At 39.9% G+C, this 15,944-nt stretch overlaps 1 protein-coding gene across 6 annotated transcripts in view; it reads right to left on the bottom strand.

Annotated features, from left to right (window-relative positions):
• The window catches only part of LOC306785869 (neurexin-1a-like), a gene marked incomplete at its 5' end in the record, with an annotated part of 228,738 nt that extends 217,455 nt beyond the window's left edge, over positions 1-11,283 (bottom strand). For 5 of the 6 annotated variants that reach the window (XM_079280409.1, XM_079280405.1, XM_079280407.1 and 2 more), the window contains one exon: positions 10,572-11,283. In XM_079280409.1, coding sequence (XP_079136535.1) covers positions 10,572-11,283 — 712 coding nt within the window. Of the gene's footprint in view, positions 1-10,553 lie in introns of all 6 variants that reach the window. The other variant, XM_079280410.1, reaches the window with a different exon arrangement.
• Positions 11,284-15,944: the final 4,661 nt, after the last annotated feature.

Genomic DNA, 15,944 nt, shown 5'->3' with positions numbered 1-15,944 from the left:
CTGATAATCTATGATGAACAAATGAATTATATGTTGTATGTGATATTAATGATCTGATTCTACAAAATGATTAAAAAAAAAGGTATCACACGCTTTCAACTTTCCTCTCCTGTCTCCTCGCTGTTCTCCTGACGTTTCAATTCCCCTAATTAACCTCCCCCTCCCCAACATTATTGAATTTCAAATTCCATCCAGGTTTTAAATGACTTACTTATTCGACGTATTTGTCAGTTGTGTCACAAGAAGACAGACAGAAAGAGCGAAACAAGCAAAAGAGCAGAATTGTTGCTTGTTGACTGGCACGGAGAAATGCTCTTCTGGTGTGAACAGCCAGACAATTTACACAGAGTGGCGTTTCCGCATTCCAGAATGAACCTGCCGTTTGGATGCAGCAAACCACTCACTGCTGTTCTGATGCTTGAATTTGTAATTTATGATTGACTAAGGATCATTTGTCTTCTATTTTACTGACGGACAGATTTTGACTCGAATCCTCCTCACTAGCCTATACCTCTCCCATACTGCAAAGACCCGAGATCCTACAATTCCAATAGTGCAACTCAATAGTGGATTACGTCGTCTAGGTTATTTTTAATAACTTTGGAAAACTGGGCCCCACCTGACATCATACAACTGTTTTCACAGACTGAGTAGTACCTATAAGTCAACTGAACTTCATAAAATGAGTCGACTGCTCCTTTAAAATAATTGTGCAAACAAAAAGTGCATTCTCTACATGGTCTCCCCTGACAACCCCCCCACCCCTGTACTGCAGTGTTAATAATCAGGGGGCACTATAATGTCATCACCGTTCTACAAAAACAAAGAAGAACAGAAGGCACTGCATTCATTGCCAGCCCATTAGACAGTTTTAATTTTGGAAAATAGTAGCAAGAAGGCTGCTCTGAAATCCTTTGTCGCAGAGGCGCTTTAAGGGAAAATGTAAATGCCTTGCAGCAAAGGTCAGAGCTACCAGAGGATCGATTGTTGTTAAATTACTAATTTCACCAAATCAAGAATGCTAAGTAGAAGTGAGGGCTCATCTCTTAGTACCACAGCCTAAACCTAATGCATCTATCTTACAGAGTGGCATTACACAGCTCACCATCTCTCTCGTTATCCTCCTCAAGCAACTGCAGGAGTGGAGAGATGTGAAATGGGCAGAGTGACCGGCCACTCTGATGGAAACTGATCCCTGACTCCCACAGCTCTGGCTATACTGCACAATTTCAACTTTTACAAGCTGAGTCGGTTAACGGTGCCACATGTAAGCTTTCAGAAAAATACACTCTGTGTATAGCATTTTTGTGAGGTCAGCCCACTGACACTGCATTCCTCAATATTGGACAGTGTCCAGTATCCATTTCAGCAGAAAGTCAACGAGTCTGCAAATACTTAATTTGTAGCTAACGTCGATGGTAAGATGATAAAACTGAAATAACATACACATTGATAATAACGATGACACAATATGAACTAATAACCTTCGTCCAGAGAGTGCTCTCAGAAGCAAGATGCAGAGGAACTGCAAGTAACTTTCATTTTGGTGTTCCTTGTGGATGAAAGTGGTGTTTCCATGCACCAGAGTCCCTTTAGAAAACCTCCCACATTTTTGCAGAAGGGTCTGAAAGTCTGCACCGCGCAGCCCCGGTTCTACTTCTCCCATGCCACCCTTCCCTCCAGTTAGCCCAGCACTACGCCCTGGGCCTTGAGCAGCATGTTGTCGGTGTTGGCTCCCAGCGAGGACCTTCGGAGCAGCGAGGCGAAGCTGTGCTCCTGGCCCAGGGAGGAGACGCTGGACACTCCTCCCCTGGCTGGAGATTCCGACTGCAGGTCAAACTGCTGCCTAAAAGGGTGCTAAATTCTAAATTCAGATCGTATCTATTGCCACAACAGCTGACCGGAAGGTGGACGATATGCTGCTGTGAGGACGCTGTTGGTCGGGATGGCGTGATCAGCTGTAACTGCTGTATGAGCGCAGTGCAGAGCTAACCAGTGGGGCACGTTCACACGTACTAATATACACTAAAAGGCCGACCCAGCTATCAACTCGGCACAGAGAAACTCAGATTACAACACACACAGATAGAGAGTGACTTTATTCTCTGCTCAAGCCAATAGTCTTTCATATCTTTTTTTATATCTATCAGTACTCTGAATGCTGTAGACAACCTCAAGAAAGATAATCAATACAATTGTGATAGAAACTTATGTCCAACCACATTTGTTCTACAGCCATTCTTCATCCTAAGAATGGGACAATGGTGCGCTAACTATACCACAAAGTACTCACACAGTCTTAATATTTGATTTGATTAATATTATTATGCAGCTATACGACAAGTTTCTCGGGACAGATGGTGTGTGGACAATAAAGTCCAATCCAGTTATTTCCAAAGACACAGCCCAAACAGAAGGGATTGTGGCAGCAGATGTGCTGAAGACCTCGTCATTCTTTTACATCTTGTGGGTCAGCATGATCCAACAGGATAATCAGAGCAGCTTATACAGTAGTTCTAACAACCTTAATCCCAGGATTGACAATATCTAGGAGAGTATTACAGGTGTGGAGTAAATCTTTTTTATGCTGCAGTAGCTTTAAAACACTTGAGCATTCGGCCTGGCGGGGAACCAAGATGTCCTAAGAATCAATGTAAACTGCACATTTTTAAGTCTTGGCTCAGCATATTTGTAACCTATTGTATTAGAAATCCCAGCCTCGTGTTGAAGCAAGCACCTTAAATATGCTCAGCAGTTGCTTAAGGAAACTGTAGTTGTGGCTCTCACCGTTGACGTGTGACAAATCCCTATCTGAAGAGCGGCTCTTCAGCTAAAGTTAAAAAAAAAGTATTAATAAAGCACACTGAGCATTAAATGTAGCTAAGCTCTAAGTACTGTGAACTGTGAGCTATAGCCCTTCCCATTAAAAATGACAAAAGAGACAACTGTAAAAAAAGAAATGAACAAAAAGATCCATAGCGACCTTTGATTTATAAATCTGATCAATGAATCTATAAGGGTGGATGTATGCTACGTGCAAGAAGGAGCACTCACCTACTTGTACAGGAGGTAGAATTCCCTAAAAGGTGACAAATAGTCTCCCCTACGCTATTATTGTGAAGTCGGATTTATTTGTGCTCTTGCAGTTATAAAGGGCTTCAAAGTCACATAAAATGTTGCTGAAAAGTGATTTGTCTTCGCTTGACAGCTTTGAAATTCTGACAGTGCACTTTCGACTTGTTTTTAGCATTTCAGACGACTCTCATGAAGGATGACACCTAACCAGCAGCATGAAAGGCAACTTATGTTCGAAGTGAAAATATCATCTGCAGTCCGGAATTTAAAGAGGCACATTTTCGCCTCCATGCAGCTTTTATTCTGAATCTGTATCGGGGAGATCAAACCGTTCAGCGATGATGCAAGGTGAGATATTTTTCCAAACAAAACCTAGGTATGACTAAAGGACGTCATCTATGATAAACAAAACAAACAAGGAAAAAAACTAAACTCCTTATGTCAGCTCACATGCTACAATAAAAACACACTCTAGCCCAGTTTAATACACGCATGTGTGAGCGTGCTGTGGATCCTCGGACATGTTTATTTGCGCTGTGGGACGAATCCCGTTAAAGGAGAGTTTTGTGTCAAATAATTTCACAAACACCCTTTGACAGTCAGAAGCAGTTGTATTTATTTAACAAGGCAAAAATCGTCCAGGAAAATCCCTCTAATCTTTTGATCCCAATATCTGTCTTTGGACTCAGAGACAGCAGTATACTAATAATCTGCTTTCGTCTGAGTGAAGCTGCACTAGAGGATTCCAGACATCATGACACTTTAGGAGATACAGTGAGGCCACATGTTCGTGTGACATACAATGACAGACATACTTCAAAGAAAGCGCTCATTTTAATAATTCATCTTGCTATATTGTGTCTCAAAGCAGTTTAATCTATATGTGAACACGTGGAAAGCTACTGAATAATTAAAAAACGGCTCAATCACCTAAAAATGATCGTGTTGCTTTTGACAAACACAAGCTACGTATTGAGTTCACTAAAGTAACTGTTTCCATTTGTGATACCCTGACTCATTGTGCATTTATCTACAGTCTGTCTTTGTACAGTTATGCAAAAAGCATTGCTGTTGTATATAAATTGGTGCAAAGTCCCAAACTGTAACCTCTACAAATATCAAACCCTGCTAGTCAACTGCTAGTCCCATAATCAGCACAGGGACAGGATATTAGGAGTAAGCTCTCTATATATTTACAACGACTGTAGTATTTGAGACGCATTGATTTTAGTTGTTAACTGCACCGACGTGTACCATTAGCTTTTTTTTTCAATCCGATTTTTTTTCCGTTCAGTTGTTCAGCCACCCAATACAAGCCTGCCCACTTCCTCACTCTATTGTATTTTTTAGTGCGTTAGCTTGAATTGTCCTTCGGGATACAACTTGGCACAACACATCCAGTACTGACTAGAAGCATGCTGCCAGAGCATCAACAGACATTTCACTTTAAATTGATTTGCTTCTTCATTCAGAAACACATACACGGTGTGCTGAAGAGTCCAACAAGTTCTTTGCTAGATGTCCTGCAAAAGCCAGGATCGACAAATTATTCCCCAAAGAAAGAAATCCTCTCTTTTTTGTTTGACACCAAAAAGCTTTCAGTCTTTCAGTATCACTGTAGCCAAACAGTTTTATTAAAGTAGCTCAAATCAATATGTTTTTATCTAGGACCAACGCATTGAATATCCTTTAGGAGTTGGTGGAGACGAAAATGGAGCTACGGTAAATATTATACTAATGTTACAGTCAGAGACATGACTGTAAAAGAACGCCAATGTTGGACGTTACACACCTCTTCCTCCTCCTCCATCTCCATATCACAAGTGGTGTTATAGCAGGTTGCGAGTCATTGGTGACAGATAATGTAGAACACCACTCGAAATGTAATGAAGGGGCTGCGGAAGTCTTCATATTTCAAATTCCACTGGCAGGACATTTTACCGGGGAATCCCATTGCCACTGACTAAGAATCGATTTGTATGAGACAGACATATTTAAGGATCCAGTGTCATGAAAAACATAAAAAGGGACCAATGACATTTCAATAACATCAGAAAAAATGCATGTTTTCTGACTACATGTAAAAGTAAAACCCTGTAGCAAAAAATAATTGACTGTACCACCCACTGGCTACATCAAACTTAACAGATAGCCGAGTAACCTTGAACTATTTTCAGTAGCTGTTCACAAATGTGTGACACTGTGGATCACCTTCAAACTAAAGAGATTTGCAAAAGGTTCCTCAATGTGTAAATCCTTTCTCAGTAATCAACCTGAAACCTTAAATAACAACAATCAAGAATCAAATTTGCTGTGGAAAAAAACAGGCCTTTTGGTGAAGAATGTAAGGAGTGTGAATCCTATATGTGGACATTTAGCCTCCTGCATATGTTGCACTACTTCACGTTGCACAAATCTGTTGTGAAGCTGTCGTGTTCCGTGACCACCAAGCTGATGATTATGATTCAAATGTGAAGAAAGGTGTGACATCATTTCACTTTCTGTAGGCTACAGTCATACTTGGTACCCTGTCATCACGCATTAGCAGCTTAATGAAGTGGCTTAAGTAATCTGGCTGTCAGTCCTACAATGACTTCTAACAATATCTTTGCAAGGACCTAGACGCTATTCTCTCAGCTAAAGTGCAACACAATCACAATGATTTACTGTATCCAGTCAATTTATCCTTTGAATTACATAATGCACAAAATTATATTAAATAAAATGCTGTTCAGTCTTTAGATCTGCCCTACTTTTGTACTTTGGCTGATTTATGTTCAGCTAAGCGATGAAATAAACATCATTACATTTTATCAGGACAAAATAATTTGTCCAATGAGAAAAAGGGAGGACAGATTCTGGGAACTTACAGGCCATAGAACAGTGCATTTAAATAATTGTTTTACCGATAAAAGGGATTTATGTGTGCGTGTGTGTGAGGTTGTGCAATGTGCACGCTTGTGGTAGGATAGGAGAGACTTGACAGGTCTGGTGGCAAATCCTGTGAGCCTTTCATCTGATCAAAGCAACACAACAGCTTTTACATTTTTAATGGAAAGGTATATTTAAAACTCCAATGTACTTTGGAGGTTAATCAATGTCTGGGCACTATAGGTAAACGTATGGGCAGACCTCACTGTATTCTATGCTTCTAGTTTTGACAGTTACATTTGATTCTGACTGGGCTAAAAGCAATAGCTTTAATTACTATTTTGAATTAATGGTCTGATAAAAATTCTCCATGCACAGACATTTGCAGTAGTAGCTGTTGTTTGCTGCCTTCCCCGTGCAGCTCGGGATGGTGAGAAAGCAAGCAGCAATACCACATTACCTTGAGGTGGGTAAAAAGGTTTTCTCTGAACTTATTAGTTGGCAAAGGTACAATTGGGTGAATGCTTTCATCTAAAGTGACTTAAGGTACCATGAGTTCATACAATTGCAGCATGGATGGCTCCGGTGGGAATTGAATCTCTTCATCTTGCAATGTTAGTACCATGCAGAAATGAGCAAAAGAAAGCTTTATTCATTGCGGGTAGCATTACCATGATTTATATGGTCTGGCATAAAATATAGTAACACTAAAAACATGGCTGGACAGAAATGTAAAATACAGATGATGTAAAAAGTTCAGCATGAACGAACAGTCTTACAGTGTTTTAGCTCAAACAAATTACATATGTCAAGATATGTCATTGTCCACTCAAAGCAGTTCTGTTGTGCTATTTCGGGCTAGGGAAAGAGCTTTTTGTGCTTTTTTTACAGGCACATAAGCAGAGAGATGTGATACACCAACGCCAGATATTAATTTGTATTTGTATATACAGTATATAGCTATATTTAAAGTTGCATTCGTCAATATTTTTACATTAACAATGGATCAAATGGCTACGTGTAATGCCATAGTGAAAGTGCTCGTTCCTGCTCTCTGGGGCTTTAACGGTCTAGTTCGGTCAAACTGCTATCCAAGGGCAAGCTGTCCTCAGCACTTTGATTAATCCCAATGTATGATACTTGCGCAGCATGAAACAGCAGACACTGAGTGACTAGCTGGTGGACAGAGTGAAGCATTAGTAGAGGCGGGTTTCCACTGAGTTGGTGGAGACCAAAACAGAGCTAAAGAAAAGTGAATGTTGTAATTAAATGAATTGGCCAACAAAACTCTAAATGAATGCTAATGTTGCTTTGTGCCTGCTGGATGTGTAAATAGGCAACTGGTTGACTGTTCGCCATAAAAAACGGAATATGATATAGTTGTATAAATAAAGTATCAATGTTGTGTTTACAGGTTGATACTAAAAGGGGCCAATTTTTCAATGATTACTGCTTTGGCTGTGGAAAAGATCCACTGTGACTAGCACCATTATACTTGCCAGAGCCACTGGCGAACTATAAAGAACAATCCCAAACTGTTCTTATTGGCTCTCTGGGGTGACGGCAACAGACGTCTCTACTGATATATTGCCTGTTTGTGTGTGAGGCTTTTAATCTTTTGGATCTAATAATTTCAGTTTAGTAACCTGTCGTTTCTCTTCCATGCTTTGACGTGGTTATTCAGGCCAGGACGTTGACAGATGTACAACTATCCTTGAAGACCTTCAGTATGAGTTTAACATGCTGCTCTCTTTCTGAGTGTTTCTCTCACCCACCATCTTGGAACTTGCAAAATGAGCTCATTCAGGAGACCTGCTAAATTTGGATGAAGTCAGTTCTTTGTCACTGTCACTGCAGCACCTAAAGTAAGGATGAACCATGTATTATTCAGGGTATTGTTTGTGTTAAGTGTTTTGTGCCATTACAGTTGGTAAGGACACACTTACCGTACTTTATTCATAAATATTTGTTTGAGATTAATTTACCAGAGCAGTCCATAGTCCATCTCATCAAATGTCAAGTCATTAAGCTCGTCCATGAGCCAACCAACTCCTCTATATATGTGCACAGACACGCTACATGGAAAGTGATTAGACCATGCATATTTGTAATTGTTGTCATCATATAGTAGCTTTCATCTTCATGAACTCTGATGGATGTGGTCCCCATTGCCATGGTATATTTGTTACATTGACCTCTTTGAACAATGACTGCTCATCCTTTATGCGGCACAAAGATATATGTTACATCTTTTATCTTAATACTGCAATAACATCACCAATTAGTTCTTTCATGGCCATACAACTATTAACATCAGAAGCCACATTTTTTCATATTCTGATGTGAGAATGACTTTTCCTACGATTTCTTGACTAATAAGACACACTCACACACACAAAACAGACATTCTATCATCATTTTATTTTGAAAGTATTATTTAATTTAGAGCCACCCAAAATGGAAGCCTGAAGACTGAAATATCAAACATTATAAGTCAACATCTTCCTGATATAAATAGTTTATCATTCTAGTATTTTAAACTGAGTTGTTGTTGTTTAGATAATATTAAAATATTTTTATTTGCAATTATTTTTAAAGTATTTTGCAGGAAACAAATATACATCTGTATCCAACCGTTGTCTGTTTTACTGACAAATCTTTCAGCATTCTTGAGGGACATGTAGAATCTAAAACAGTCATAGTTCATAAAGACAATTTGTTTTGACTCAACTCATCTCAGACAAATCATAGTAAGTTGACCTTTGGAAATTAGTTTTAGTAAGTAAGTAGGCAGAACACTGAGTCACACTTTATAATCGAAATCCCTACATATGTAAATAAAAATGCTTAATACCCAGAATGTGGGTTGAGAATGTTATTTCCTCAACACAAAAAACTATTTTAATCGAAAAAATGTCTGTTAAAAAACAATAAGATGTAATTGTCTGGATAGTAACCTGTTGCTCAGGTTTCAACATTGAAAACAAAGTTGCTTATGCATTTTGTTTCAAGAGTCATCAGCAATTCATTGCATTGGTTTCCTAACTACGACTGTATCGCAGCTTTCCTGAGATAGACCTGTCATCAGGCTAAATTTGCGTAAGGAAAAAGATGGCTGCCATAAAACTACTGATTGGGTTGTGATTCACTAAAAGACAAAGAGCCTTCTAGGTGTTGTTTGGATTTCCTCCAAACTGGAGAAAGATTTGTGATTATACACTGTATAAGCAAGAAAGAGAACAACATTACTGTTTGGGTGGCATGTTGAAGTATATTTACTGCCACAGTTAATTTTTGATCTAGATTTACTCCGGGTGCTTTGACGCAGTGTGGCTATACAGCCCTGCGATTTCTCACTGATGTACATTGGTTTAAATAAACAAATACTTAATGCTGCCCAACACTGAAAGCCTGTTAGTGAACTACAGCAACAATCATTCACTCTGTCAGTGCATACGGTTGGTAAAAGACCTTATGCTCCCTCCCGCTGCATTAACACCATTAACAAAACATGAATACAGCAGCAAATAAAACATTGCCTGTACAGTGTGTAGAGGCCATTCTAATTAGGGATATTTCATATTTGCCTCAATGACTAATAACAATCAGATGGGAATATTTTACTGTATGCTGTAGCATTAGGTTTCTCGTGCTGGCTTAATGAGCTTATTGTTAATAAATGATGTATGTGCTTGAATAAAGATACATGGGCATTTGAAATGAAATGGCCTATATATCAACTGGAGAAATAGATACAAAAAAACAGATACACTCACCCCTCCCCCATCAACACTGACCAACGAATCTGCTCTTCCTCACCACAGCAGTAAACTGCTAACCAGTGGGAAGCGCCACACTCAATCACCCAATGCCCTGAATTATTACGCATTTTCATTAGATAAAAACTAAAAGAGATTCAGATATTTTGATAACAATATTTGGCCACGACACCGTGACAGTATTCTCACTACCTCATAGAACCCAATGTTGTCTTTGTGCATTGATTAGCTGGATCTCTAGCTCTTTTATTATCCGGCACTACACAGCTGATCGTTTTGTCTTTTGTAATTATTCAATTAATTAGGATAACATTTTGGACAGCAGTCGTGTCTCAGCCATGCTACAGTTTGCAGAAAATGATATGATGATGATACATCCTAATGTGGTGAGCTTTAGTAATGTAATAATAATAGCAGTGTTAGCAACGGACACAAAAATCTCCCCCAGTTAATATTTTGGTTCTCTTCTGTTAACAACTATTTAAATATATTGGCCACTTTTTTTATACTGTATGAAGTCAATGACATCATTTATGTTTACTCCATTTGACTCTTCGATAATTACTCCTGCTCTTGCTTTTGAGGTAAGCCATTGGAGATGATGTTTCATAGGTCAACCAATCCCCATGGACCAGTTTTATAAGAATGGAAGACACCTTTGGGGATGGAGAACACCTGCAAGTTTTGCTAATGAGGCCTTGCAGGAGGCACATTCATTTCAAACAACTGTATAGCAGATCAATGACGCACGTGGTAAAACCTAATCAAGCATAGCCAAATGACTTGAAAGGCTACAGAGGACATATTGTAGCGACTGTATGTCTGAACTGAATCCAAATGTCTTACCTTCACTGCAGTCCTTTCCTTGGAACCCCGTCCGAGAGCAGTCACATGTTGGTTCGTTGTTAATTATACTGCAGACTCCTCCATTTAAGCACATGTTGGCAGAACCGCAGAGGTCCTTTAGGACTCCTTCACTGTTGATCATGACAGACTCTGTGTTGTTGACCTTTATGTCAGTTATCCATCCGGTGAAAGGTAGCTGATCCTTGACTGCAGCTGATGTGAGTCGTAACGCCACGGATCGTAACTCCGGTGGTATTCCACCAACAAACAAATGGCTGAAAACAGTCATATCCCGTCTTTTTGACTTCACCTCCACCCATTTCTTCTCATTGTCCACCTTCAGGGTTGTGTTCTTAAAGTTTCTCCTTATTGTGACTGCGTGCCATTGGCTGTCGTTGACCGCCGTGTCAGATACGACGGTCGCAGGCTCGGCACAGAAGATCGAGAAACGGAGGCTGAGTTTACCATTCAGTATGAGAAGTTCTAGAAAGTCACAAAATCCCTCATCGTCGAAGTACACTAACAGCCCGTGGGAACTCTTTGTTTTCATATTGAAGCTCATTTCGCTTTCGCAGCATGCATTCCACACTGGAAATCTAGCCCACTGGCCCTCTGCACCTGTAAACTCCAGACAAGTGCCTATCTCTACAAAGCAACAGAAAAGCAGCCCAACCCATAGGATATGGGCACCACGTGGCTTTTGTAAAACCATCGTGTGATCACAAAATCTATGCAGGTGAGTTATAGGGCTGAATTTATTTATATGAACCTTTGCGTAAGCAATAAATAATTTTGGTTGACTGTGAGAGAGTAGACTGGCATATAAGTGACTGTCTACATGGATAAACAGTTATGAACTGATGCATTGTAAGACAAAAAGTTAAATGCTATATAGTTGCGCAGCAACAGGCTTGGCCAGCAATTATTTCCTGGAGCAAATACCATTACCTCACACTGTCCTTGTAGGCCACTGGCCAAACCTCTCACTGTTCGCTCCCAAATAGTTTGAACTGTTTAAAGGTCCTCTCTGCCATGGCTATTCAGAGCAAAGTGACAGGGATTCAAATATCCATTGGGCACACTTGATCTAATTTATGTAATTATGGAACAGTCCCTTCTGGTGCCAGTTAGTGTGTGCACTGTTTCACTTGAGTTGAAATGGCAGCTTTAATCTTCACGTTCATGCCAACATTCTTTGGCGGGTAACTGGAAGCCTTGCTTGAGGGCTTTTCACATTGTCATCCTCAGTAGCAATGAGAAGAAAAAATCCCACATGGAGACACGTTGGTTGATAAGCTCAGCAAAAGAAGCAGTCTGTCTGTCAAGGCGGTCCTCAGTCCCAAAGCTCTCTGCAAAACAAAAGCAAATTTGATACAGTACAAGCGTTTTCACCATATCCATCTCCAAATCCACTTTGGCCAAAGCCTTACTCAAAAGTCACAGTTAATACTGTGATTGAGGCTGAAGCACAGCCAATGAAACACTTATATCCAGAGATGCCTTTGTTGCAACAAACATGAGCCATATCAATAGATGAATATCAGCAGGGCTTTCCAGGAAGCATACGGCAGCACTGGACAGTCAGCATCCACCCATGACTTCATCTTGCAAAAAAAATACGCAGTCCTTCGAAGATTAAAAAACACAACGTAGGCTACAATCATGAGGAAAACATTCAATCATCATATATCTTGCATCATTATGATCGCGTGTCTGAAAAAAAATTCCTCCGCACAATCACAGTCACACCAAAGTAAAAAAAAAAGGAAACCGCTGATTTACAACTCATTTTTTTCGTTTAGGAATATTACTTTTGCTTGTGCACTCATTACAACTTCTGCAGCCGCCAATGACCACTGTCAGCAGCATTCCGATATACAGTAAGCACTGGCCTGCCCTCTCTTGAAGACCTATGAGGAAAAGTGCGTCATTTGATTCACAATGGTTTGTTTGTGTAAGACGAACCAGTCGGGCTGCCGCTGGTTCTCAGACAGGCTCCCAAAATGTGCTCTTCGTCATATTTGCCTCGTCACTATATTTCGGACAATGAGACGGATTCCGCTTTTCCTTGCAAACACTAAACGCGTTCAACATTGAACTGCAGAGAAAAGACGGCAAGCCTGATTTTTGCAATTAGTTTGCATTTCAAAGAAGACAAATGTAGATCGCGTTTACTTGGGCACCACACTAGAAACAAACGGAAACATTCTCTCCAGAAACAGCAAACGTGATGAATACCACCAGTATATCATCATGCTTAATCAAATATCTGGAAGCCTAATCTTCCCCAAAAGATTGCGTTTCACAGTTTTTTGTTTTTTTCAAAACAGGACATCAATAATATACGTCCCACACCTTAACAGCGTACCCTGGATGAGGGCTGTAAAGGACGCACTATTATAAGACTGTATTTATGCTCATGTCGCTCACAACTATATAATTTCTTGCAAAAATAAAATGAGACGTTATTTTTTTTTTACCTTTGCGCGTACACCTTTACTTCTACGGGACCCTAAATAGTTGGCACAAGAGGGAAAAAAAGAAGCAATTCCATGCAAAACACTTGCACGGGATGAGTTCCTGTAAACCACGACTGTCCGTATATTTTTGGTCAGTTTGAGAGCCTGTACCTCAAATCCACTCAGCGAAGCCTTCACGTCAAGATCTGCTTTCAAGTGAATCGCAGCATCAGAGAGAGAAAGAGAGCGAGAGAGAGAAAGAGCGAGAGACGAGTCCACTTCTCTCTAACTCCACTAAAAACCTGCTCAGTGGTGAAATAAATTACCTTAAATATACCGTCCTCCAATTGTTTTCCGATTGAAAGACAAAGAACAACCAGAGAGAGAAATGAAACCGCCGTATGGAGTGGGTCGGGAGCGCGGGACGAAAATCCAGTTATCTTTGTGGAAGAGAAGGTGCAATCTGGTTTCCCTGTTGAGCTTATCCAGCGACTGTCAGGAGCCACAGACTGAGCGTATCACGTGTCTCTCAATGATGTCTGCCGGGGAGGGGCTGAATGCAGTACCTCGGACAGCGCCTCTGCCTTACGCATCCATCCACGGACATTTATGGCATAGGAACTTTGGAGATAAGGCTTGTAGAACTGCTCCGATTCATCAATTGATCGCACTAGAGACACCAAAGGCTGGGACGCAGTCAAAGATGGTATATGTGCAGAACGGGGTAGTAGTATTTGCAGCAAACTACCACATATTATGTTCCAAGGCGTGTATGCAATCTGCATAGAACAAAAAATCCATTCATTTAAACTATTGCAACCGATCAGACCCACGAAAGAAAACCTGAACAATTAAAATAACCCACTCAGAGTTGTCAGTTTAGGGGTTATTATGAGATCCAGCGGAATGATTACATATTCAGGGGGTGTCTAGTGCGCCTTTTACAAGTAGTACTTTATTTTTCGAGGCATGTTTATGGTGCTTTGTATATTCCCCAGCATCTCTAAGGAGGTTATGTATTTCGTACTGTATGATAAAAGAAACAACCTTTTAGCACATACTGTATAGCATAGTCAAATGTGTGCTTTTTTTGGGGGGGGGGGGTATATATAAATGCATATTTGTTTTCACATTGAACTCTGGTGTATTACTCCAATAAGTACGACTAGGAGTCATAATAAAAGATGCCATTAATCACTGTATTCAATACAAAATACTCGACTGCTAGTCACGTAATGACCTGCTTTCTTCCAGGAACTAAGGTTGGAGCAATTAACAAACTATACGTGTTAGCTCCGTGGTGGGCGCGTCTTTAGTAAGCCTTAATGTTGCATTCTGCATTTTGTCAGAACCATGCAGTCAAAGAACTGCATTTGTCATTGGCTGATATTAAAACATTGTAAAAATCAAAGATAGTCATTTAAACATTGCACCTAATTTAAATATGGTACACTATGAGTAATTACAGTATAGTCTACTGCGAGAAATTAGGTAAGACATATTTGATAATGTTTTTGTGCACCTGTTGTCAGAGTTTATTATGCCACTTGACGACAATTTCATTTGCACATTATAAACATGTCCAGGTTTTATCTATTCACGACTTATCATAATGCATCCATACAAGGCGGGCCCAGCACCAGCATTTGTAGACTCATGTCTGGTGCAATTGTGGTGTAATCAGTCTTTCAATGCAGCTGCCTTACCAGTTTCATGTGACCAATAATCTGACACATTTCTATTAAAGCAAGCACAGTGAGAAAATGACATTGTTCTCAGGTATATATTATTGGATAAGAATATTTTGGTACTGTTTTTATCTACGTTTGCAGAGTTAAAATTAGTGTTTAATTTAGCCAGGTTACATATGAATGTTAATGGGGTTCAGTGGTGTGGAAACAGATATTTCAACAGATGTAATACTTCGTTGTAGGATAATTTATTACAAAAATTCTGCTCAGTGTGCAATGTATTCAATTCTCAACCGGGCACCAACCTTATATTTGTCTTGAGGGAATACTTCACCCTTAAATTACCATTTGGATATCGATTACTCACCGTGCTATCTTGAATTATTGAAGAAAATATAATGTTTTCTCTCAGGCCTCCACGGTGAACAGAGAATCAGAAAACAGATGAAAAGTCTGGATGAACTGAAGTAAACGGAGGCCAGGGTTAACAAAAGCACAACTGAGAAATCAAATAAGGAATCACTTTGCAAATCACTTTCACAACTTGTGCAATATAAATGTTGTATATACACTCACTACTTTCCAAACACGTGCATTTTACCCAAGATCTTTCTATTCAAGACACTTCCGCCACTACTGTCCCATGCATGGACTTGCAAAGCACACTAGAGGGACTGACTGAGGGAATAGTACTGCTTCCTTCACTTTAAAAGCAAAAACCTAGAAATCATAACCAAATTGATTTAGTCATTTAGATGATTCAGGGCATAAGACAACTTTTTTTTTCAACTTTTGATATGTTACAGAGTTACTTGTGTGACAGATTGAGGCAGACAGAGACATGGCACATTCTAATTTAATAGCGGTCTAAGCTTTCTGGGATCATACCAGGGGAAGAAAAGGCAGCCTTCTGTTCATACATTAGTAATCTCTCACTTTCCAAAGTAATCCAAGTCAAACGTTTAGGTAGATAGGTTTTTGGGTAGGTACAAGACAATAGTTGGCTCCTCCTCCTTCCTTGTTGTACACCGGTATAAACATATCTTAGTCCAGTGTCTCTTCTGAATGAACAGAGATGAAATTCATATTGATCTTCACATCAGCAGGTGAATACGTCAGTTCCAGCTGTTAACACTGTCCCGACCGACGGCAACGTTGTGGAAGCGTATAGTACCCGTCCTCTTATGGTCAACTGTGAGTTTCATGTTAATAATAGTCCCAAC

This window comes from Melanostigma gelatinosum, assembly GCF_949748355.1.
Source record: "Melanostigma gelatinosum genome assembly, chromosome: 12".
In the NCBI taxonomy this organism is placed as follows: domain Eukaryota; kingdom Metazoa; phylum Chordata; class Actinopteri; order Perciformes; family Zoarcidae; genus Melanostigma; species Melanostigma gelatinosum.
Note: the sequence above shows the minus strand (reverse complement) of the source record. Positions and strands in the feature narration are given on the sequence as shown.